This window comes from Centruroides sculpturatus, unplaced genomic scaffold (assembly GCF_000671375.1).
Source record: "Centruroides sculpturatus isolate CEXI.00-Female unplaced genomic scaffold, Cexi_2.0 scaffold93, whole genome shotgun sequence".
Classification (NCBI taxonomy): domain Eukaryota; kingdom Metazoa; phylum Arthropoda; class Arachnida; order Scorpiones; family Buthidae; genus Centruroides; species Centruroides sculpturatus.
This window is the reverse complement of record NW_019384297.1, coordinates 873621-900598: the sequence shown is the minus strand read 5'-3', so window position 1 is coordinate 900598 and position 26978 is coordinate 873621. Positions and strand designations below refer to the sequence as shown.

General features: G+C 34.8%; 1 protein-coding gene across 6 annotated transcripts; it reads right to left on the bottom strand.

Moving 5' to 3' along the window:
- Positions 1-10068: 10068 nt before the first annotated feature.
- Positions 10069-18968, bottom strand: LOC111628441 (ELAV-like protein 2). Of its 6 annotated transcripts, XR_002757218.1 has the most exons (7): positions 18915-18968; positions 15596-15811; positions 13880-13983; positions 12637-12790; positions 12252-12531; positions 11492-11659; positions 11231-11372 (listed from the first exon to the last, which is right to left on the bottom strand). XR_002757218.1 is itself a non-coding variant. In XM_023372262.1 (6 exons), exons 1-6 carry the CDS (start codon positions 18916-18918, stop codon positions 11051-11053), a joined length of 1080 nt encoding a protein of 359 aa, XP_023228030.1. In that variant the 5' UTR covers positions 18919-18968; the 3' UTR covers positions 10069-11050. The 6 variants fall into 6 exon arrangements, 5 of the variants coding, with proteins under 5 accessions (XP_023228030.1, XP_023228166.1, XP_023228232.1 ...); XM_023372262.1 differs by lacking the exon at positions 11492-11659 and having other exon boundaries at positions 10069-11372; XM_023372398.1 differs by lacking the exon at positions 11492-11659 and having other exon boundaries at positions 10069-11372; positions 12279-12531.
- Positions 18969-26978: the final 8010 nt, after the last annotated feature.

Here is a 26978-nt window from a genome sequence, read left to right as displayed (position 1 = left end):
TATATAAGTTAATATAAAATTATATTTTAAATTTAATGTCGTGTAAAATAATTATTATAATATAAGAAAGCGCTATTAAAGTGTTAACTGAGAGGATAAGAAATGAATCAAAGCAAAGAAAAACGTAAAAAAGGAAAGTTGAATAATTCTTCCACACATCAAAATTTGAATTTGCTTTAATCCCTGAGAGTGATTATACATTTTCTCTGTTTAATTTGCCGCCGTTGATAATACTGATGGATAGCTTTTATTGTATCTAATTACTTAATGAGTAAATACGTTAGATCACGTTTCGCATCAGAATCTTGCTCATAAATTTGCATAATTTCTGCATTAACGTTTAGCATCTTATCATTTTTTATGTATATGTGAATATATGTATATACACAGTATATATATGTAACAAATAACATTCAAAAATCAGAAGAGGAGAAGGAAGTAGAAGAGAAGGAAGAGGAGGAGAAAGAGAGAAAAGAGAAAAGTCTTTTGTATTACAGCAGCATCACTATCGATTAATCTGTATTAGGATTGATTTATATCTTCATTCTATGATACAATAAGATAGTTATAACTACATGTTTATATTGCTTTGGAAGATGAGAGGGATCAAAGAGGCAGTTGAGGATGTAATGAAAGATGAGGGATTTCTTTTCCTTCGATTATTATTGTTATTATCATTTTAATCTTATACAAGAAGAAAATATATACGTATATATTTATTTTAACTTTAACGATATTAATTTTATGTAATTATACACATTTATATTCACAGTTTAATGTTAACGACTATTAAATATGAGAATATAAACACGTGCATTATAGCTATCGACTGGTAATTGCTGTTGAATAAATGTTAAAATTAAGTTAAATTTTCATCTTTAGAATAATAGTTTTACATAATAAACAAATGATAATAGAATTAAATAAAATTAGAAATCGTAAGAATAGTTGTTATATTTAATAATTACAGTTTGCAACAGTTTGTTTTATTAATTATATTATATTTATTGTAATTGCGCGCAAAAATATTTATATAATTATGAGAAAATTAAGAATTGTTTTAGTGAATTTAAATGCCTCCTCCACTCTAAAATCAATTTAAAAGTAGAGAAAAAAGGAGGAGGATTCTGGAGTTGCTTAGAGATACACTTGGATAGATTTCATCACCGGAGTATGACAAAAGGCAAAAGAAGATCCCTGTAGAGAATACCAACAAACCTTTACCCTATTTAAAAAATGTTACATATAGTTGTAGTTAAGTCTAGGATAAGCTGACTCCTCTAGAAAACTTTTAATTCCTGAATCTAGTGCAAGGAACGACTTTCAGATCACGTACTTCTCCATCGAAATGGATGAAGCAAACCAAATATTTTTTTCCTCTCCCCTACTCGGAAATTATATAGTAATTTCGTTATCTCTTCTAGTGGACGGTCACGTGACGGTTAAAATATTAAATGAGTTCCATCCCCAACATCCGATCTAGAAAAGTGGATGTGTGTAATAAGAAAGAGTTGTTTATTGTTTGGTATCGCAGACGCCAGTTAATCTAGACTTATGTAAGATGAAAAATGCTTCTAACCGATAAGAGACTTTTATTGTTGAAGAAAATATTGGAAAAACTGACCTTAAGATAACTTTACTACATTCGTTTCATTTAAGATGTGTGTCGAAGGGAGGAAAGGATTGTATGTCTTTATACATTTTTTCCCTTTTCGGGGTTTGACTATTCTATCAGGTGAATCTTTCTGTAAGTCGAATTTACTTCACCCAGAGGCTAACAATAACATTCTAACTAATGCTTAGCTATAAACTCCTACTGACTCAGGCTATATATCAGCAGAGTTGTTTGTCCAGCAACACAGCTCTGTTGCTAGCTGATTTTATGTTGGACCGTCCTATTGATTCCAGCGCCGTTTCTACTTCACGCCCCATAAATTTACATCGGATCCACTAGTGGATGGATCGTAAAGCGTCCTGTACTGAAACCTCGTTAGATTGAACTAGTTTTTACACCGTTTCTTAGTAAAGGGTTGCTCCAGCAATCAGCTATGCCATTCGAAATTGGGTTAAACTAGTTAGCAATGGCATCTCTCTTCGTCTTCGCCAATCTTTTGCTCTAGTAAACAACAAAACAAGTTGCCACCAATTCGCGAATTTGCTTCGTTTGAATTGTTAAGTAAGAAAAGAAAAATAAGAAAAAAAAGAACAGGAAGATCGATAATATGAAATTCTGATTCTCTTCTTTCTAAATACGTGAATATCATTATCTCCGGACGGAGATGATACTGGCTGAAAATTCAATATTAATTAATTATATTATCACGTGATTGTCGTAAATCGGATTAAAATCATTTGTGATTTGTTTGTTAATTAAACTTACGACTTCTTGGGATTAAAACTTAAATAAACGTATATAAGTATCGTCTTAATTGCTCATTCTTAGTAGTAGAAAACCGTGATAAACGTCCCAATAAATTGCATTCTTTCGAAAATTATAGAAAATTTTGATTAATTTTAGCGTTTAAAAAACAAAAAATACTACTTTCTAAGCAAATATTTGCATAATAAAGAAGAAAATTAATCTTTTTTCTCCTCTTAGAAGCCCATTTTGAAGGGAAAGATCCAACAAAGTAAGTTAGGAATAAGTATCGCATCTTTATCGGCATTATTATTATTATTAAAATAACAGTTTTTATCAATTGTTAATAAAAATATTTTGCAAGGGAGTAGAAAGTAAATGAAATTTATGACTTTAGGTTTATTGAATTTAATCTTTTGAGATGGATAATACAGGATTAAATCTATGCTTAAAGATTGGAGAAAAGGGGAACTGCTCAATTACAATGTCATTTTGGGTATCGTTAAGTGGTAAATCCATCGTAAAATTTATTTGATAGTCAAGTAACATAATAAAAACAGTAAGTAATTGCTTGTCGCCATCTTCCCACTAAATTGGTCTTAGATATATCAAACAGTAATTTAATTTTTGAAGCTAAAACACAGAGAGAGTTGGAAAAGTTAGGAATTAATCGAATAAATCTGTTATAAATTTTAAAAAATTAAGCTTTATTTCTACTCAGATTTTTAATCCTAGATATTAATTTAATTTTTTTCTTTTGGATGGAAAAACTTTGCTACAAATATACCAAAACTTATGGCTTGTATTTCTATATTAATATAAATGTATTCGCTAGATTTATTTGATATAATTTAGTAGTTTTAAAGAATATAGTAGTAAAATAATTTAATAAAATTAATACATTTAAACCAGAATACTCTGCTTCTAAAGTTTATATCCTAAGAGAGTTTTTAATGTTTAATCGTTTATGATTTGTACTTTATATCTGTTTTTCTTATGGAGTAAAAGTAAAAGTTGAGTCATTTCTACTCTTTGTTTGCTTGAATAAACGATGTTTTTTTTCAAAAAAAATAAAGTAACTTGGCTCCGTTTGTTCCTTTTGATAAGTTACATTGATCTTTCCTTAGCGAAAATTTATTTTTCCCCCTTTTTAATCTAGAAAAAAGGAGCTTACCAAACAGATGATGTTTTTATGCGCTTATCTCCTCTAAGAATATCATAAATAAATAATGAGAGAGGCAAGATTTCTTTCGACCATAAACGGATGACCATAACAAAATCCCCAAGTTACTTACTGCATTTCTTTTTTACTTCTTGGGATATAAACACGAAATTATCTTCTTGTAAATTGTGGATTTGGAAATAAGTGTGTTGAGTCGATATTGCTGGTCGGAAAAGTCCATTTCGCTTGGCTGGATACAAGAATATAGATTGGAAAGCACGCGAAAATGTGCAGACGGTACGACATTAATGGGGGTGTATTCGATCACGTGATAGAAATGTAACACACGATTCCAGATAAGTTTATCAGATACGGTTTTGCACGAATCGTCATCGTTTTCTCCCTTTTAATCCCTCCTTAACTACGTTTTAAAAAGAATTTACAGCAGAAAAACAAGGAATTTATAAGAAGCACGAAGATATTTACCACATTGTCTTAGAATTTTGAAACTATATACGAGAATTTGACTGTATTAATTAAATTATCGTAGATGAAATTAGTTAAATTTCCCAGTTTGACATCAAACCGAGCGTGTGTCGTATTCAAAAATCCCTAACCACCGACCTACTAAGGAGGAGGAGTGAGGGAAGAGAAAGAGGGAGGATGACGAATGTAAAAAGCATCATTACTATCGTCAGCGCAACGACTTATTAATTTTCTCGCCAGCATATTGAATTTTACAACCCTTTGAACCAGTCGATAAGAAACACTCCTTTTATAAGAGGTAGAAGGACAATTGGGAGTGATTTTCAAAGTAGAAAAGAAACAAAAAAGAAAGGAATCGAATAATAGCATTTCATTTTATCGTTGGAAAAATTCACTTAAAAGCAGAATGGAGAACAATTTACAGGGTTGCTATTTGCAGCAGTTTCAATGCTCGACTTGAGCAGTCGATCGCTGAAAAGAAACACGCGGAATTCCAGAAATCGTTGTAGGAATGTTATAGTACTAATGCATCCGTATCAGATTAAATTCTCTCTGCCTTTATTGAACAAGCTTCAATCGAACCATCAAATCAGTTAAAGAAATTTTCCTATCTCTTCTTCTTCTTCCTCCTGCTTATCCGTTTGCCTTAAACTCGTTTATAAATACGAGAAAAAGAGAAAAAAATCTCCATAGATTGTCTTCTATCTTTTTCAATTTTTAACAATTTCCCTTCCGTCGTTAAACGTATCTTCTCTATTGTTCTTTGATCTGTAACTACTGTAATATATATTAGCTATTAAATCTTTGCTGTACTGAAGACTCTGAAGACTATAAACTATATCCTTTCGCCCTAATTTATTTGAAATATCAAATAATAATTATATATATATATATATAAAATCTAAAATAATTTTACAGAGTAGACTAAGTGATGCTGAATGGAATGATGTTCCTCTTGGGCATCCTTAAAAATATTTGTTATAAATGAAGAGGAGGTTAGAGAAAGTGTAGAAATAAGAAAAAATCGAGATAAACGCAAGTGTTTTATAGATATTCTGCTTATTTAACTTCTTTATTGGTGCGACAAAATCGTTAGAGTGGAGTGTATTGAATAGCAGGAGCAATGCAAACGAGCGAGAGAGAGAGATGCTACTAAAGATATAACTGCCATTGATGGCAAAATTGAAGAAAAGCAATGTCGTTAGCCAACTTTAGAGATGACTAATAGTTTAAACGAATTAATGACTAAGACAATGGAGATAATTCGGTTGGTGAAGCAGCCACACTGCTGCACCACTTCTAATTAACGCTTTGAAAAGACGAAAAATTCAATTAAATAAAATTTTTTCTTCAAATATAAACAAAAAGGCCAACTTAAAATCGCTCTAAACGTTTTCTCTATTCGTTAAATTTAAAAAAGAATCTAATTTGATTTTTTTAAACTTCGCATCTCTGATCTTGCATCTTCAGACTATTGTGGTAATTAAAAGAAATAACATTTATTTTGTTTTTAATTTATAACCTTAATATCTATTTAATAAAGTAAATTATATTAAAATTTATCAACTTTTTTTCCTTTTGTATCCAGCATCGCAGATTTTATGATAGATTTGCTTGTAGACAGCCTTTTCGTAGAAGATAATTTATTAGCATTGGAGAAAGTGTTACTATTGGACAAACTTTCTTCATGTTGACGTTTTCTTATAAGAAAACTAGTCGATATATAGATTTGCTTTCATAGCCAGAAATGATTATTATTCTCACTCTTTCATATGCTTATATATGCATATAAAATCAGTACGCGTGTAATCTATTTTATAAAGCATCAAATTTCATGATTTTCCGACTTAGTCGCAACATTTGTGCCCGATTTTTGAATATAAAAAGAAAAATTAACTTTATAAAGGGGTGATATTTTGTATTTAGTGTGTCCTTTGTGTAATTTAAACACTACTTTTAAGCAAGAGAAGTGACATTTGTCCGCAGAAAATCTATATTTAACCCATTTTTGCCACAAGAAACCACTAAAAAAAGCGTGAAAATTTGAGAATTTTTGACCTCCAAACAGCAGAGAAAATCAATTTAAGTGCGTGTGTGATAAAGTTTATATTAAGATGGGGCCAAAATATATAATCCTATTTGAACTGCCGCAAATTACTCATACCATATAATGTTACAACTTCGGATGTCGAAGAACTACAAGCAGGAGCTGCTGCTGCTGCAGCAGCGGCAGCAATTGCGATATACCTAGATTGATTAATCGTAGGGGAGCACAAAGAATCGATTTTAATCCGGTGAAGGCAAACCGTTCGTCGATAACGACTGCCATTGTGGAAGGAGGGACGGAAGGGGGCATCGACTGTTGCAGGTGTTAACCGTGCTTCACCGTCTAAAAATTATAAAATCAATGTGTTAACGTGTCCTAGTTAGTAACCAGGTGGCTAAAAATGGAACCACGTCCTTCCATTATCGTATTGGGGAACGTAACCAACATTCATCACAGGAATCTTCGAAGAGTAATCCATTTTTCGAGCTCGTTTTGAATAACTTTTCACTTTTATTCTTCAAACTTTCGCACCCATCAATTTCTTCTTCCACGTTGAAAAATCCCTATAAATCTCGAGTTAAAATATGCAGCAGTAACGTCCAAATTCTCTCGTACACATCGTCCAACAATTTGAGTAGAAATTACTCAAAAAATCTTTACGAATTAAAATAAACGCCAGTTCGTGTAACGAATAAGTTAAAAATCGAGATTTTACGCGCGTTAATCCCGAAATAAAATCTGAAAAAGACACGTGACACGATCACGAATTTTCCGCGCCGTTCATTGGATAAAAATATTTAAAAAAACCGTTTTTTCAAATTTTAAATTTCGAATGTAGTTCGATCCGCGTCCGGTAGATGTCGCCGTCGTCTACGGTTTAGCGCCTATTGAAAGGAAAAGGGTAACGAGGCGGTCGATGCCAGCTGTCAACCAGCTGAGTGCAGTTGTGACGTAACGACTTGGGTGATCGGACAATGAACTACGGATGACGGTTAGGGGAAACACTATTGTAACGGGCACGTGACCCCCACTACTTCAATAACCATTGTTGAGCACGAGGTACCGTTGGTAGGGTCATGGCCGGCTACCCTCCCCAAATAAAGAACAGCTGACTCGAAAGCAAAATGCGACAGCTGGAAAAGAAAATGTATCAATTTATTCCAATTTAAAAAATGTTTCACATGAAAAAAACACTCGGCTTTTTCTTTATATATATTTTACATTTTTAAATCAGGGATTGGTGTGTATGTTCAAGCTGCATTCTCTAGCGTTACTCTTAATCTTTCTCTCTCTGAGTTCGACGCTAGAGATTGAGCTCTTCCCGTTCTTAAAAAAACTTTTTTTAAAGTGAATAGACAACACTGGCTCCAAGATATTGGAAATTTATTAAGTGTCAACATGGAAAAGTACAAATTACAATACAGTCAAAACTACGTCTGGAAACGTACAACAGCCATCCTCACAAGTTGGGGAGGGAGGAGAGAAGAGACTCCCTCCCCACCTGTTCGTCTCACCACTTTCCCCGACACAGGAATAAATTCAAATTCGCGAATTGCAACAATGCAAAAACTTCATAAACCGTTATAGTTAAGCAGCGAAAATTCCACGTCCAGAGAAAAAAACAGGCCATTCCAGTTAGGGCCGTCTAATTTGAACAGAACCAACCAGAGACCTCGGTGGTTCTCCCCTCCACCCGCTTCTGCCCCCCACGTTTGGCCCTAAATTAGGGGATACGAAGGGAAATTCGGGGGCAGGAAGGGGAGATACACAAGTGAGAAGATAAAACTTAGTTCGACGGGCACATGGAGTTTTCTTTGTTTTAATTTTTTTTTAAAGCACATCAATCGACACCGACCAAAGAGACAAAGTGAAATAGCTTCGTAAAGTAGAATTTTAAAGCGTATTCAATATTAAAAAGAACTTACATGCACAAAAAGGCAATGCAACAACTTACAAGCTGCTTGCCATCGAGAACACTAGGATAAACTACTACTCAACTTGCACATCACGAAACTGAACAAACATCAAAAACTGCAAAACAATTCCTGCTGCACAAACTATTCTAGGTACGATTCAAAAACTTGGAATAAGCTACTTAAGTAGTGAAATAGAGGCTACCTTTTTTTATATTCTCGATATAATTCCTGAAGCCACTTTTGAATCAACAACACCCCCCTCCCGTTGGAATGGTTCGAGTGGCTTCATTTTAGGGGGTTGCCGACAATAACTAGAATGGCCAACCGTGATCAAATACCATAAAAAGTTTGCAAATACGGAGGGAGGAAGGAAAAAGGGTAGAATATAATTCTTAAAACAGACTAAGAATTGTACAAAGAGGAAGTGAATAAACATTATTTTCTTTTTACTCATTTCTTTCTTTATTAAATAGTTATATAATATGACGAGGGGGTTGGATAGAGAGTTGTTTTATTTGAAATAAAATTTGGCCTATCCAATCAAGCCTCTAAATATCCAGACCTTATCAAACTGAGGCTTTGAACAGGACAGAACCATGCTACACGTTCGGTAAATGGTGATAGTTGAAAGTGGTTCCAAAATGCACTGTCAAAACTTGAGTGAGTAGCCCTTATTGCATCGATAGAGGTTATCACAAAATGGAATGTGTGTGACCTTTAGACCTGGTCTCGTCACCTAAGATTGGTCTAAATTTGAGGGAATGTAGATTTGGCTAGCGAATTTCTTCGTAATAATTAAATAATCAAAAAATAAATTAATTAATATATCCCTTAGACACTACAAGGATTTTTCTCCCCTCCAGCTTTTAAAGCTTATAAAGACATTTAAGTATAAAATTCCTTTCAAATGACAGTTTTATCGTGGGAGAAGGGATTAAAGGACACGGGAGTAAAAGATAAATCGAAGTTTGCATACGATATTGCCGAGCACCTGTGACAACTTGGAAAATGTCTTTGCCCCACTCGAGTCGGCAAAAGCACAAACAGCACCCAACAGTTTAAGAATAAGAACTCCTAAAAACCGGGAACTAGTGGGTTATTATTACATATGTCACCAGCAAAAAAGAATGATCTGAGAGAAAGTTCTACTTCAAAATAGTTTTTTTTTTTCTTCTTTTTTTGATGTTTGCTTGTAGTGTCTATGTCGGAATGTATTTTTTTAATAATATTTCTTCCGGTTTAAACTGTTCTATAACTAGAGATTTCTTCAAATGCCGTCTCAAATCCTGTAGCAAAAAGTAACGTTTTTTTTTTCCTTGCTACAAATCGGGCATTAATTATTATTATTATTATTAATTATTATTATTTTTTTTTATCAAAAATGTCCCCAAACAGTCCACAATATATATACAATAAAACTTGTGACCTTTCAGATCATTGCTTTTACAATTATATTCCGTAAACACCGTTCTCAAAAAATCACTTTGGTACCTTGTATATCAAAGCACACATCAAGGGTAAAGCCTCGATTATTCTGTATAGTAGTCTGTCCTTTTTTATGTTTAAACTTTTTTTTTACTGGAAGAACAAGGTGGTAGAACAGTTCACACAACCTTGTATATGGTACAGAGAAGTCCTGGGTATTATTATTATTTTTTAATTATTTTTTTTTTTTGCGTAAAATTGCCCTACCAACAGCTTCTTCTCGATCTTTTACAAAAATAGACATTTTTCCTGGAAGTTTGAAGAGATTGTGGCTGAAAGAATTGGCTCACTTTATTTAAAAGTATCCCTTGAAATCGATCAATCGATGATGTGTGACGTGACTGTAGTGGGGCTTTTGTTTGCACTTTTAATCTTTTGTGCATGTTCCCCATTTATCATACATCAACATGCATACCATTTTTCCGTATTCCCCATTATGCCAGTAATGATAACGTTAATTTAAATAAATATAAATAAATAAATAAATAATAATAATTAACATGCATGTGTTAATTTATGATGATTATTTTTTTAAATGCAAACAAAAGAAAAAAATAAACGAAAAAAATAAAACCAAAATCGTGAAAAATGTGACCTTTTTAATATATATATATTTTTTTTAAACAAAAAAATTCATACAAAAAGAAATGTCTCAAAGGAGAGAGATGAAAAACGTAGAAATTAATTTAATTAATTATAATATAATATATATATTAAAACAAAAAATAATAATAATAATAATAAAAAAAACAAGAACGAAACTCGGTTCGTGCAAAACTCAAAAGAAAAAAAAACACACACAGAAATAAAATAAAGATTAAACTAAGGATGAGGGGGAGAGGTCTATCTACTATCAACTGTTATCAATGAAAATACAAGTAAACACTTCTTGCGTTACATTATATATATATATAATAATTATAATAATAATATATATATGTATATATTACAACTATATAGGTTAGCAAATATATAAGTTAAAATATTCTTAATTGACTAAAAGGTAGAACTTATCCAGGTACGACAGGTCAAAATTTGTGACTAGAAAAACTTGCAGGAGGAGTCGGAATAAATGGGATTCTAACAATAAGTAAAAAGACTAACCCCTGCGGAGTATTATTATTATTTTTTTTTTTAACTTGACTTTTTTCGTTAACAATTCCTGGCGTACCGGACCATCTACCTGGTTTTTAAAAAGATAAATTAGCTAACAAAAAAATAAATAAAGAAAATAATAATAATAATGACTTTTTAGCAGATATTTCTGCTGGAGGAACAGCACAAGAGATCTATATGCTCAAAAACACTAGAGAGATGTGTCCTCCCGACCTTGGTATCGTTTGTTTTTTTTTTGTTTTTTTTTTTTTAATTTCGTGGAACGTCACCCATCCGACAATATTCGGTGAGGCAGACAGTTTTCGGAGGCGACTGAGGTGGTCGGGAAGAGGGGATTCGGATGTTTAATTAATTATTCTTCATTTATTATTATTTTTCTTTAAAGATCTCGCGGCGGCTTCGTAGAAATCAAAAATCACGCTCCCTCTTCCTGCACACCTCAGCTTCGCAGTCCCGGGGGTTAAAGAGGTAGGTTGCACTTAGGACTTGGACTTGTTAGTCTTGAAGGAGACCTGCAAGACCCTGCTGCCCAGCGTGTAACCGTTCAAACTCTGTATAGCAACCACTGCTTCGTCGTAGTTGGTCATTGTCACAAATCCGAATCCTTTGCACTTGTTGGTCTGCAGATCTCTAATCACTTTGACACTCTGAACAGCTCCGAATGGTCCAAATAATTGCCACAACAGGTTCTCCTCCGTGTCCGGTGCTAAGTTGTATACAAATATACACCAACCGGATCCGTTGATGGCCGTTCCTGTAAGCAGTGGACTTGCCAGCAGATCACCTGCCAGAGGCGAGTACCTACATCAACAGAGGAAAAAAAAGAGAAAAAAAAGAAAAAGAGAACTTGTTTATCCGTGAAGGCGACTTTTTCGTGATATTTTAAATAAGAGAATACGCGCACTTAAATTAACTTTTACCTGCTGTATCTCGTTTGTTGAATTGTTTAATTTGACACGATTAATCTTTAGAGAGGTTGTTCTATTATCAGCCAAACGAGATGCAGATTTTGATTAATTTATGATCAGGTACCATCAAGTACTTTACTCTGTCTCCATGTTCCAGGTAATTCGTCCATATTCCTTCTCCTTCCCGAGTTCACATTACAATTACATTATATATATGTATATATATATATTGTTTTCAACAATTTAAATTATTAAACACTCTTAAAATTCACTAAATTTATATAATTTTTTTTTTCTTTTCTATTTTCATAATTATTTTATATATATAAATATTATATATGTATATATATATTATGCATGTATATAAAGTATATATATAATATCATTTATTTATATATATAGAGAGAGACTTAATATTAAAAAATGGTTAAATAAAGGCTTTTATATCATTCTGGAATTAGGCAAAGAAATGAAACTAACTCAACTTTCTGCAAGCAAATATAAAGGCAAAAATCTAGATAATAACTCGGTTAGGTAACCAAAAAAATACCAAAAAATTATATTCTGCATAAGAATGAACGTAATAATATATTAAAATCAACGTTCGCATCCCGAAGAATGCGAAAGAACTTCCACATGCTTTATATAACAAAACAAAATCATCGATGCTGGTTGCTTGGCCTCGGCACCGAGAAAAAAACAGAGCAAGAAGGAACGTAAACAACAGAAGAGGACGAATATGCAGAAATATGGAGACGGGTTGTACTCGTACCTGGAGACTGGTGACAGAGGAATATACCTGAACCGGTTTGCAGGATGGTGAATGGGACCAGGAAAACGGCGTTGGGGAGGCAGATAGGCAGCCAGTGGTGCTATGGCTTTGGTGTTGTTGCTGGGATTATTGGCAAACTTCACTGTGATAGGTTCGGTGGCACCTTCGGGAATGGTGTTATGTAGATGTTTAATGGCCCTCTCGGCTTCGATCCGCTGGTCGAAACGAACAAACCCAACGCCTTTGGAAAGACCTGGGGGAGAAGAAAGAACGTCAACCTCTTGAAAAGGCAGGCGTTGCAAGAAGGAAAGAAAAAAAAAGAAGCATCCAATCAGTTCTCGCTATGCCGCTAGGATTTATCCAATGCTTTTTGATGATGTCTTACCTGTAATGTTGTCGCAGAGGATGCGCGAAGTGATGATGCGACCGAAAGGTAGAAACAATCCCTCCAGATCTTGTTGGGTCATCGACTTTGGAAGTCCACTGACGTAAAGGTTAGCTCCCTTGATGGCTTCGCTGCTCGGTCGAGCGTACGATACCTGAAACATTACGAGTTACGTTTTACTAATGGTCCAACGTTTTCTACAAATTTATCATCATCACGAGCAAGATTTTAATGTTTCGTCGCATATGCAACGCGATTTATCGATCTTAGGCGCGCTAATCTACATAAATGTAATGAATTTAAGCGTATATTTTTCGTCTCTGCCTTTATAAAACACAGCATCACGCGCGAAACGGGAGAAAATATTCATCGCTCCAGCATCACTCGAGGGGAGATGATAAATCGCGATTTTAATTAAACGTTTAATTGTTCCAATTAGCAAAAAAGCGAAGCAGGAAAAAAATTTTAAATCCCGTAAGAGTTACGTTAATTATTTTAATCCGAAAACACGAACATAATTTTTTTTTCTCTCCCTCGTTTCGTCCTCGCGTCACTCCAGCATGACAGGTGAGGAGTCGTCTTTGTTTGCATTTTTTCCGCGTGGAAAGGAGGAAACATACGTCAATGTCTCATTTGCTGCATACCAGTGGCGTAACGTGACTGTGACTGGCGGAGTTGGCAGACTAACAATCGTATACTGCGGGCTATTTAACCAGAATGCTCGAATGGTGCGGCGGAGGAAAGGGGGCAGAAAGCCAAAACTGTTTTCGCTGTCACACTTTTTATCGTTCGTTACTCTAAACCTCGTCGGGAATTCCATCGAGCTCCGCTTTATGAACGAAACTTCTCTTGCTAAAAGTAGAACCCGAACTGCCAGCCTACGTCATCGCCTTTCACCCCCTTCCTACGTTGCGCGCTGCTATTTTAAACGACGCTCCGGAGTCAAGAGGCAGTTCTACGACTGGCTGAGGTAGATGTAGTGGCAAATCGATTCTTGGCAGATGCGACTAAGCAAGGTCGGCTCCGTCTCCATGACAACGGCGTCTGCTTCTCCCCAGCTTCGGGAGGGGAACGAAGATGACGGCAGAAGGACAATATGCATGTTTCGCCGGAATCTAAGAGGACGTTGGCCTTTACCTACTCTTCGTGGCCTCTCCCGAAATCGAGTGACGTACCAACAACGGAACAGACAATCGGACCGCCGTAACTCGGTAACGCAGACACGGCACTTTCGGCTCCTTACCTTGATGGTTTTGTTCTGCAATCTCAAACCATTAAGTGTATTTATGGCTTTCTCCGCATCTTCGGACCGAACATAGTTAACGAATCCGTAACCTAGACTCTGACCTGTAACAAAAACAATTACACAATTAAAATTTCTTGCCAAATTTACTTTCCTTTTTCATTTTCGTATCTTTGGACCTGCATTTTTACGCGCTGACGAGAGTTTTCCGCTTTCGTCGTAACTCGACTTTTAGCACCTTCCGTTACATAACCAATTTTACTACTAAACCTTCGCTCGCAACCACACTAGTCAGTAGTCAGACTCTCGTTCTTCCTCCGTTCGACTCCCGCCTCCGAACGTTTAAATTTTTCCAAATTTAATTTATACGCGATACACATCGGAAAAGGAAAACCAATTTTCATTTCTCCCCCTCCAAAAATAAAAAAAAAACCTCCGGTGGGAGCAAAGCGTAACTCCGTGGGATAAGAGGGAAAAACTACACCCGTTTCGGCTGGTGGCGCAAGCGCGAGACACCCTAAACCATCGGTTGGAGGGGGAGGGGAAGAGGGTGGCCACTTGCAAGGTTTCCGAAGCCCTTCTCCGGCCATGGCAGACGTCACGTGCAGTTCGGCAACGCAGCTGCTAGTTCACTTAACCCTATCGCTGGGATCGGGGAGGCTTTGTTTAAACCGGGGAACCCGAAAAGGAGGAGAAGGAGGAGGAAGAGGATAGAAAAAAAACGCGGGAGCCCTCGAAGACCACCGGTTGGGGAGACGCCCCGTCGTCGGTTGCAATTAGGGAGTCCCGAAAGGACAAAAGGCCGGCACCACCTGGAGGTGACGGCTCTCGTGTCACGTGATTCAACATATGTTCCCTTCCGGCCACGTGTACTACACAATAGACGGCTGATCCCTTCTCCATCTGTATAGTAGATCCCCTCTCCTTGTCGCGTGTGCAGATAAGCCCTTCGAATGAATATGTTGACTCAAACTTGTACTTAATGTTACACAATCGTTGCGGGACAAGGATTTGATTGATCTGCGGGATGTACTTCCGTTAACGGACGGACGGACGAGAAACAGTTTTTTTTTATTGAAAAAAAAACAAACAGTCGCCGTCGTCGAGGTACGAATTTTCTCGTCTCCGAAGCAGTAAAAAGCTCCGCTAACCTCGACATAAATTTTAAAGTGGTGTCGAATGAGGATCATTTAGAGAACAAGTTTGGATAATTTTGGAAACAATGACAGAGCCAGATAGGCTCTTCCCAAAGTGCAAAGTCGGCGTTTTACACAAAAACGTTATTATTATTATTAAATTTGGAAATAAATCGCCTCCTTCCGACGCTCGAGATGTGCTAAGGTCACGGAGATCCGTAAATAGAAACACTGTTTATTGGCCGCGTTGGATGTTATTACAGCGATGTTTTTGTAGTGAAAAGGATTATGTTATTATCTCCAATCTCCAACGATACGAATTTACTACGAAATTCTATTTTAGATCTCATCTAGACGATATTAAGCGTCTACTGATGACAATTTCGTCTATTCTAAGACAACGTCTATCGTCTTCAGAGAGCAAAGATCTCTTAGAAATCTTACTTTTGATTATTTAAGTGTGGCACTCAGCCTAAACTTCGCTTGTGCTTTGCTTTTTTTTGGGTAAATATTCTCGAAATAACCGTTTTAAACGTACGTCCTACGAAGGACCGAAGAATAAGTCGATTCAGTTACGTACCTGTTCCTTTGTCTCTGATCAATTTACACGATTCCACCTCGCCGATGCTAGAGAATAAACTACGAATCTCTTCCTGCGACATTGCCTGCGGTAAATAGTTAACTATCAAATTGGTCTTGCTATCCTCCGGTGACGAACCTTGTACGGAATTGTGAAGCGTGCCGTTCTGTTGTAATTGGACCCCTGGATTCCCGTCCATTCCATTCATGTTTGTACCTGTCGAAAGGAAAAGAAAGCAGGAAAAAATGCAACTCAACATCGTTTGAAAACAAACACACGCACGCGCTTCCTACTCCTACGAATCGCGTTAATTCGAGGGGGGGAGAAGTGGCATACCGCGTGTCGGAGACAATGACCATTTACAAACTAAACATGGTCACGTGGACGGCCATAAAGCGATTTTCCACGGTAAACAATGGCAGCTGCGCCATAAGACACGTTCCAGGTGGTCCCGTTCTAAACACCGCAAACGTCATCAATCTGCACGCGCGAGCAGTCGTCCCTTTTAAGCTTTAATCAAAGCGCTTTAAATCCAGTTTCGATTGCCAGCCACCCCGTTTAAAACGGCACCCGACCGAACCGTTGGCCAAACGTGCATTCCTCGGCACTCCCCTCGGGTTTCCTCGTAGTACGAACGTACGCGTACGTTGGCGGCGATCATGCGCAGACAGGGAGCGACATAAACTCCAGGATCGTTCGCATTTTGTTGAGTGAATAACCCGCTAGCTGTGTGACCGGTGTCAACACGAACGTTGCCTATAGCAACCAGCCAAACATTCGACATCAACATTGATCTATGTCCATCAACAAAATATCGCAAAACACGTCCCCGCAAGGACGAGGCTTTCGGCTAATTTCCACCCCCATTTTAACCATCTCCGGACGAGTAAATGATGTGTTAGACGTTAGTCCTTCTGTTCGATACACGGCCCGATACCCGGCATTACATCCTTGTGCTGCTGGGAAGCCGTCATTGCTCCGATTACAAACCTCGGGTTCTTCCCATTCTCCCGATAGAGGGGAGCGTGCGGAGAGGATAGAGGAGCCGTTATTTATATAGAATTATTGCCATACACAGTGCTTCGATTACATCTAGTATCGACTAACTTTAACTAGTTCAAACTTCTCCAAGTGGGTTGCTCCCATTATCCGGCTCGAGGGAAGGAGTAACCAATCGGTATAACAACACTTAAAATACGGCTTTCTTTTCCTCGCCCCTTTTAAAGATAACGGGACGAGAGGACGGTGTAGGAAACACGCGTTAACGGTGTAAAAATTCGTAACGTCACATCGAGTGTGGATGTGTAGTGTATAGACCAGACTAAGAAACGCTTTAATGATCCTGCACGACAATACAACATGGCGGACCATGTGCTGTCGGGGCTTTTCTGTTAAAAGATATCGAACTGCCTCTCCTCGCTCCAACAACGATACGATATTTCCGCACTCGTCTTTAACCAATCGAGGAAAAAAGGCCAGAGAGGATGGCCTTTTCTAATTTTATTTATGTGTTTTTCAACGGGGATGACTTCCTGCCGTGGTCATCCTTAAACGGTTCCTAATTTAAATTCGGGAGCGGCCGGCCAATTATATATATAGGTGAGGAGAAGGAGACGGAAGAAAATTGGATTGTTAGCGTACTTAAATCTACCACCTGCCATATTGGGATACTAACCTTGAAGTGGCGTTCTTGGTTCTCGTTATGTCCAGCTATCGGTTCTCCTCCAAGACTTTTCTCACTGCTACAGACGATGTCGAACAAGAAACAGAAAACCGATTACAAAACAGAAGAAAACACAACGTAAAGTGTGGTCGACGTCTATCCCAAACACAACCTCTCCAACCTCACAGTCTAACAAAATGCGCCAAGTCGTAGAGCCACTCGGCGATAAAATCACCGACCGACACACACCGTCTCCCTCCGCGTCGTCTCTCTAGTTCCGTACCGTGTTATTCGACTAGCACCTGGCGCTAAGGCACCACGTCGACGTCACACCGGACCCCCCGCTTCACCCCTCCTCTTCCTATACCCTAGTTTAATACAACGTTGATGACCGTTGGATCCCCCTTAAGCGAACTATTTCGGCGGAAGAGGACTCCACGAGGTGTGCGATGGGTCGGGTGTCACGCATCACAAATGCAAATGTCGTAGTGAGTGCGCGCTTGGGTGGCGTTATGCAAAAATCGTCGTTTCGCTCGAGTTAAGAAGCGGCAACGTGCACTTCTCCCCTGCTCGACTCTTCCTACCTTAACCCGGTCAATGAGAAAAGAGCAGGTTTTAATGATAAGATGGATGACCCCACCAACAGATATTCTTCGCTTTTATTTAAGAGTACAAGCTGCTAAAATCTCTTATAAGTATGTAGATACATACGAGAATACGTAAATGAATGTTACAAGCTAAGAATTGATAAAAACATTCGTGACAGTTTGTGAATTTAACTCTCTCTCCTTTGGAGGAAGAGAAAGGAAAAAAAAGGGTTCAGCTTAGTCACGTGATTGATTTGCATTTCTCTTTAGGAATGCGACAAAATGGTGAGAGAAAACTCTCGAGAAAGCATCGTTAAATAGGACAAATTATCAGCGAAATTAAATTCCACATTTCTTTTGTTTATGCTTTCGAGAAGTTCGACTTCTCTGCTAGATAATTTGCATACTTGAGCATCCGATAAATAAAGAAAGAAGAGTGATTGTGATTTGGACTTGTACAATTCGGTTACTTCTCTTCTATCTTGTAATCAAGAAATATATTTTACTACAATATAAATAAAGGAATTTTGAAAAAAAAAAAATCCTTTGTTCCTTCCGATGTAATGATAGCAGTAGTGAAATCACGTATGTCTCCGGATATAAAACCGAACCAATAAAATGTACAGCAAACGACTTGTTGGACAATTTGACCAGTGATATCTGGAGTATATAACAACCTTTTTATGTGGTATCCGACACTACCGTTCTGTAAATTCTATTTAGTCCCACAGACTGGATAAGGTACCGCAACATCCCAACTTAAACTTTACTATCCACCATATCCAATTATACAATCGTCCCACCTATTTATAACTCGAAATCTAGTAAAAAACAATGGATCTGGTAACTTTTTCTCTTCTCTACCACCTTACTTATATCATAAACTATAAGATTACGTTACGGGTTGGGCTACGTCGGTGCATTTTTAAACTTTAAACGACTCTAAACTTATCCACTCTTATACCATTATTATTATCCATTCTAAAAATATCTCTTAAGTTTTATTGTTAGAAATACATTTTATTCGAAAGCTGAAAGCATTTTCTATATAAATAATTTTACTACTCACCCATTTTTAGTGCGTAATTAGCATAATTTATAACTATTCGCCGCCGCAACCGGATTTTTCTGAGTTAATTGTGTCGACCGACTACTCGTTACGACCCTATACTGTAAACTTGGGTTAAGTGCTGCCCTCTGCCGAGTTAGTGGTGAACTATGGGGGAAAGATGTAAACATTTTTCTCGACAGAAATCTTTTGTACAGATTCGAATTTAATGTACAAACGTAGCTGATTATTGATGAAGTGTATCGTTTAGTCATCATTAAGTCGGATGAATCAGAATCCATTCTACCTGGATTTTACCGAGACTCACGTTGACTCATGCTCTCGTGACTCATTTTTCGATTTTCTCAGATGGATATCCTTCTACTAACAGAGAACCGCATCACATTTAGAAAACAAACATTGATGATGAATATTTTAATCTAGTTTCTAATTCCGACTTCTATTGACAAGAAGGGGTTACGCATAGAGAGAGGGAGGGAGATAAATCTTGATCAAAAAGTCACACAATATCTCTAATATTTGAAGTATAATCATGTTTAGATGATGATGCAGGGTAAAGTTTTGTAGGGGGTGTATTGCGTAACGTATAGCTTAGACGATCCCCGATTTAACTCTAATTGTCTAACGTTCATGAGTAGAGAGAAATCCTCTTTACTGGCGGTTTTTTCCTCGAAAAAACTCAATATATTCCTCTGTTATATTGATCACGTCGCTCTCTGGAGCCGATCGAACGAGGCTTTTCTAAATTGGGTCTTTCCGCTTGCATTGCTCTTCGTCTATTCGGCAAAGTTATCGCCAGTCATTTCTTTAAGCAACGGAATCTGTTCCTATTTTTGTGATTCAAACACGTTAGAGAAAGGCAAGCAGCTGCCATGGGGTAAGATATAAATTAATGTTGTTCCTTGAATAAGTAATGCTATCAGAAAAACAAAATGAACTTTTCCTTTATTACTCTTTAAAATTCTTAAATATCTCGCAAAATTTTATATTTCTAGACGTAAAAAATAAGTATTTTAACTCCAACCTTTCAGTCGAAGTTGGCGTATTTTTTTTAACAAAAAGTTGCTTTATTGACAAATTATAAATGACCTTTAATAAGAATTACTTTAACGTTTATTTATTAAATTCTAAACTCATCGAAGTTTCATTTAACAATAAAATATATCATTGTTTCCTCGTAATAAAATTGAAAATAAAAAAATTTAAGGACAAAATTTCCTCTTTAACTCTTCACTGTTTAACACATCGGTTTAAAGGAGAAGAGACTTTTACAGGGGCCGAGTCGAATCGTGCTTAAACTTATTTAACGAGCCTCGAGCGACAGTTAAATTTCACGGGACTATTGTAACATTTGTCTTTTGTTGAAGAACAAACTTAAATTACCAAGTCTCGAAAATTCAATCGATTTAAATGTAGTTTTAAGGGAGAAACGTAAATAAACTTTGGAACAATTACATCAATTTTTATGTTTCGATCTAATAAATGGAATTGTTCCATTAGAAATCTTCGCAAGAAGGCTTTCGCTTACAAGTTTGAAGCATTTAATCCCCGTATGTGGTTACAAGGTCGCACTACAGGGTATCACCAGGCGAGAAAGACGGTCCCATGTGGCTCCAACTTAACCACAGGTGAGAGTTATTGAGTATGAGTCATTCTGACAAATATCAAAGTTGCGATTGTATTATTAATCGAGAAATTTTGCTATAAATAATTCTCGATACGTCACATTCTAAATAATATATTTTGATATGTCTGTTGTTTCTAAAGAGAAGCCAATTAATTAATAATTTCTTGTCAAATCATAGCGAAAATTATAAAGTGATCAATTTTATTTATAATCTTAATTAACGGATTTAATACGACGTTCCGAATGTTTCTAAGAATTTCTTTCGCTTAGTTTTTCCACTCTTATTTCGTAAATATCGTAAATAATTCAATGCAAAGCCTTAATTCTCAGTTATATTTACTCAACTTAGATGAAAAAATGACTACTACTTATCACTCCTCCTCATCTATTTTCAAACTACGCTTAATTCTGTTTATGATTTTTATAAAAATATTATATTATTTAATATTAAATATATTTAAAAAAGCAATTTTCGTTAAAGGAATGTAGCACGGAAGCAAAACAAAATAGTAATTCAATTATAAAAATGATACTTTTATTTATCAAGCCGGAACAGATGTTACGCATATTAGAACATGTAAAGCGATAGAAGAAAAAAAAAGAATTGGGTTGAATTCTTTGAAAAAAATCCCTCTTTTTATATGTATAAAATTTATGAAAATAAAGCAAAAACGGATTGACTTATCATGTAATACATTTAATAAATAATTTTAGGAGAGTGATAATATGGATGCTCGAAGTTTAAACAGGACGGAGGAGAGTGCGTCAGAGTAAACATCAATACAAACATTGGTCCTAATAAGAGTAGTAGCAAGACAACAATGACGTAGGCTCGCCTCAGGACTTAGCAGCAATCCTGTACATCTGCCCTGCTAATAAGAAAGAAGCGGGCGATGTTATTAACGTTGGAATCAATGGAGAGAGTCGGACCATACCAATTGCCAGAGTTTGCATCCCCGGATGAAGTATGTGGCAGAGGCAGACGTCGTTGTAAAAGTACGATTTCAATTTAGATTTCGTTGTACATATTGCATGCTGAGGTGAAACGGTTACCGTTATTTATAGGTGTAGTCTGACGTTATTACGATGGCAAGCTGGCGGCAAACTTTCATATCTGTTGGACTAGCGATAACGGAGCCTGCAAAAGCGTTATTTTCGCATAGTTTTGCTGATTGTCTTGCGAATCTTCTACCCACTCCATAATGCGAAAAGTTTGGCAAAACACTAGAATTTAAATTAATCTAACGAGTGATTTTTCTTTCCATTTCTGGCAATTGTAATCTTTTTTCTTCATTTTATTTTCCTTCCTCGACAAAGAGGTAAAGAATCTTTTACCTACTTTCTGATGCCAAGGATGACTGAGATGCGTGTTTTCTGACTGCAGTCGGGAGAGTTGTGTCGCAAACACGTGTCTCCGAAACCATAAATAATGTCCAATGTCGCTGACAACATCTCATCCCCACCTGAAATATGGTTGAAGATGGTGTTGGTTTCTAGCAGAGACGATAAAATTGCTAGGGTTTTGTAAAATTCTATCGAGACTTGTGACTTTTGCCTGAAGCGTAATGCCGTTAGAGAGATGAAGAATTATTTATATACTTCTAACAACACTCCACTTTATATAGCTGTAAAAATTTTACATGGACACCAACGTAATTATTTCAAAAAAATTCATCTTTACACGTTAATAAATGAATTTTTATCTAAAGAGAATGGGCGATTCATAAATTTATAAGAGACTTCAGTGAATAAAGCTGGAACTTCTCTTTACCAGTTCTTATAAAACTCGCTTAATAATAGAGAAAGAGTGATTTTATAAAAGATTCAGTCGATAAATCTTCATCAGTTGAGTAAATACGAAAAGCCCATCCATGATAATACGCCAACGATGACAGGATTATGTTAATTAATTGTAGATAAGTGTCGTTTCTATCGATAAACATTCCCTTTCCACTAGATATAAACAGAGATAAAAATATTAAACAATCTTAAAAAATTATTCGAACTTTCTAACTAGAATATTAAGATTAGAAAGGTGATTCATCATACTTTCTCTTAATCTTCTTATTAAGATATATTAATTGTGCAGTAAATGGCTTTAATGGCAGAAGGTGGTGGTAGGGACTTGGCAATTTTTAGGAAATTTAAAATATTTTTCCAGTACAAACATAATATGAGAAGAAGCGTGATGCGCACTCTACTCGTTCTTAAGTCTCTTGCATTCATATTACTCCACTTCTATTGTAAGAAGGCGTTGCTATGACGACGACCGGGAATGGAAGAGAACAATTTGCGGAACTCCAAAGATGATATTTCGATGGTTCAACTCGAACGCAAAACGTCATTAAGAGTCGAAGTGGTAATACGAAGCCGAATGTATTAAATAGGCATACGACTCGTTGGGGTAAGTTTTGTTTTTCTTGCAGGAATTGTCAGTCGAGCCTTTATTGAGCCCTAAATTCTCCATTTTTAAAAACTATTTAACCAGAATTTGCCCCAGGATGAACCAAAAGTTGATTATCACATCAGATATCTTTCCTCTCTCTTTCCTTCTTCGTCATCACACCACTCGCAGCCCATTTAATTTTCTCAATATTCATTTTTTCCTCTGCCACTCCTACTCTTCTCCCTTTATTTTTTTAAGTCTTATACCTCATCAAAATTTCAAGCAGATGTTACACCAGCGTGTTTGTTATCATCTGATGAGAAATTCAAGCGTTTTCTTTGAGTTATAACCCTGCCTCGATACAGAATACGTCCGATAACGTACGATTTTCTTACAAATTTAAAGAAGCATCATCACTTTTTTTAACTATAAAGAGTCAAGGTAATAAAGTCATTTCAATGATGACTATACATTTCACAGGTTAACATATTTTTTTTATATGATTTGTAACAAGAAAACTGCGTGTTGTAATATCCAGAGACAATCTTAAATGTGTTCCAATGGGTGTAATCAATCTGAGATGAAGAGCTGCTGTTTATTAAAAGCAATGAGAGTCATCCTGATTTTATTACTCTAGTCAATCATGACATCGTCATCACTAAGAGAAAAGTTAAAAAAAAATTACATTTTGACCATTCAAATAAGTAAATTATTGCAACTTTGAAACTAATATTTCCTCTCTTTTTTGCTCTTCTTCATTTTATTTAATGATCATTTCTTTATAAATCAATAAATTATGATGAAATTATCAATGATGCGTCATGTTATATACTGTATATATAATCGATTTTTAAAGTAAAAATGTGTTTTTAAATCAAAAACTATTGATTAATTTTTAAGAAAATTAATGAATAATTTCATTTTTTTACAGTTTTTACAAGTTTTATTTATAATATTTTAAATATAATTAAAGTTTTTAATGGAGGAAACTCAGTTCTTTCAACGAAATTTATCCCATTTTATATTCTTCTATACGTTAAATTTAATTAAATTTGCAGAGAAAAGTTATATTAAACGAGTATAAAACAGTTTAAAAGCCAATAAATTTATATATTTGAATTTTATTTAAGAAATTTTTTATGAGATAAAATCCTTCTAAGTTAGAGAAGATAATTTTAAAAGGATTATCCTACTGCTCCTCTAATTTATATATAGGCCATATACCTCTATATATAGAGTGATTTTCCTGCCACTTTCAACTATTTTTAAATTAAGCAGAATTTATATATATTCAGGTTTAAAAAAAACTACTTGGAAGTGGCAGGAGAACCTCTATTACTTCAACAAACAAGGATTTTACTTTTGATAACTAAGAAAAAAAAAATGTTGGAAAAGTTAATATATCAAATTATCCTATTTGTTTAATTAAAGCTTCTCCGAGAAGTAATTTTTCCATCCTCATCTTAATTAGAATAAGAAGGAAAAAAATGATGATTTAATTAATGAGTGATAACACATAAAAGCCTTGAAACTATTTATGTATAAGGAAAAAGGATTTATATGATGAAAACTTGATAATTCTATTGCAGAATAATTACATGTTAAATTATTATTTTGTGATAATCATCTTGAAAACAATTGAGCTACAATTCATAATAACGAGTATTTTTGATATCCTCAAATCACGCAATGCCTCCAAAGTTACTCTTCCTCGTGTTCTTTTGCAGAAAGAGAGAGAGAGAGGAGAGGGAGAAAATATTGCAAATTTCTTACAATTTTTATAAAATATATTTGAAATTTTCGAAAAAAAAATACATTAAATTTTTATTTTTATAAACGGAATTCTTTTTTTTTTTAAACGATAAAGTTTTTAAGGTAAAAAAATTATAGAATTGTATAGCGATCGGTCTTCATAGAGAAGAAGAGAGAATTTTAGATATATTTCTCTAGAAAAATCTAAAGTTATCTTTATAAAATTCACGCTCGAATGAAGTAAAAAAACATTTTTTTTAGCTTTTTATAAATGATAAATAAGCATTATTTTTAAATTTAGAATATAAAAAAATATATTATTTTTCTCCTTAGTTTTAAAGCAAATTTCAACTTTTAAAACAGAACTTTTCTACTAATTTTAAGTAAAAAACATTTAAATATTTATTTTATTTTAAAACTTTTAAACAAAAAATCTAAACATTAATATAAGATTTCGATATTAAAAATAATTAATTAATAAATCCGAAGAATTTCAAAGTAGAGAAAGAATTTTTTTTATTAAAATTTTTAGAAAATGTATTAAAATTAAAGAGAAAATAAAATAAAAACTTGATAAATTGTTGGCCTAAGTCTATGTTGATTTAAGAGAATGGCCAAACATCTATATTTTAACATTACTGCAACCCTTTTTACAACTGGCCATTTATCTACATTGGCTGGAAATTCATGGAACTACAAATGTCCAACTCTCAAAAGTTTTAATGTATTTTATCTTGCATACAACTTTTATACGTCATTAAATCTTTAAAATATATAAATATTAATTAAAAAATAATAAGTTTTAATTAATTTTTTAATGCTTAACACGGGAGAAAATGTTAGAAAAGTGGAAACTTTTTAAAAGAAAAAAAAAGAGTAAAAACTCAATTATATTTCTATTAAATTGTATCTAGTTTATTGATAATACGAAAATATAGTAAATGAGCTTAAACGTCTAGTGAAAACAGAATTAGTTTTGGTTTTTACGAGAAGGAACATGCAGAGAATATTCATTTCACTTCAATTCCAGCAGGGAAATGAGACAATATATTTGTAACATGGCAATTTTTCGGCTTAAGAAACATAATTTGCTTAGGGTAGAAGCAGAGTAATGTGCCATCTTTGACTAGGTGGTGGCCGTTCTTTAGATCGAGTCTACGTTCACAATAATCCCATTTCTGGAAAGTAGCGAAGTTATCTTAGCCAGAATGTGATTACAACGGGTCTTTCCTATTACAAAATCGATTGTATTTTCATGTCCCAGAGGCCTTTAGGGACCAGTTTCCTTTATTGTCTTTGCTTAGTGGCACTGACAATTGCAGAAAGGTCCGCGCAGCACAGAACTAATCACTCTGACTCACTGAGAACGTGTCCTGTCACAGATACAACGGAATTTATATCCCGTGTTCGTGACGTGTATGGTTTTGCTACGAAATGGCTAAGAGGACATAGAACATCCCTATGCTTCCATTTCTGCCTCTTCCCTATTGCAAAATGCGAATGAAAGAAGCAGATATATTCGCCCATTTAACACTAAACTTGAATTATTGTTTGCTGGAATTAGATTAGTGCTTGAAATATGTTTTGCTTTCTCAGGATAAATAAATAAATGTCTATCGCTTTTACCTTTATTGTTTCTCTTTATTCTTTTTTTCTTGATTTTTCATGTTAAAAATGATTTGAAGTCGAATAATAAATTCTCATCTCTTTTTTTTTATATTAATACTTTTATATATTTTCCTCCATAAAAAATTATTTTAGCACTCATTCATGCACTTTCTTCAGTTTAAAGTCATTAAAACAGCACGAAATTTAAAAAAAAATTATTCGATTCATGCAGTTTTCTCCCTTTAAAATCATTAAAAACAGCGTAAAAATTTGTTAAAAAATTCTGCAATTTTTCCAGGTTAAAATTCTAATTTTTATTATTAAAAAAATTATTCTTAAATTTTAACAATTTTTTTAAAAAAAAATTTCTCATGTAAAAAACGATTAAACAATTTATAAATTTAATCTTTTTATTAACAAAATAATAAATTAAGCTTGACATTTTTTTAAAGGAGAATTTTTCTGTAATTTTTTTTTAAATTACGGAGAAAAAAAATAATAATTTTTATAATTTTTTTTTTAATTCTCAAAGGTATAAATAATTATTTCTAAACTTTTATTACAGATAAAAACATCTAATATAAGTGGAAAAATTCGGTTTTTAATCTTATAGTGCAGCTTCATCTGATGGAATTGGCCGAATTTCAAGCCTCAATGGTTAACTGTTATTTTTATTGGAAACAAACTCTTA

Excerpts from the sequence above, each read along its gene's own strand:
- LOC111628441 (XM_023372262.1), bottom strand. Across the intron at positions 12,791-13,879 it reads TGCAGAACAAAACCATCAAG|GTATCGTACGCTCGACCGAG; the intron begins GTAAGGAGCCGA and ends GTAATGTTTCAG. Across the intron at positions 12,532-12,636 it reads CCTCTGCGACAACATTACAG|AGGTTGACGTTCTTTCTTCT; the intron begins GTAAGACATCAT and ends TGCCTTTTCAAG.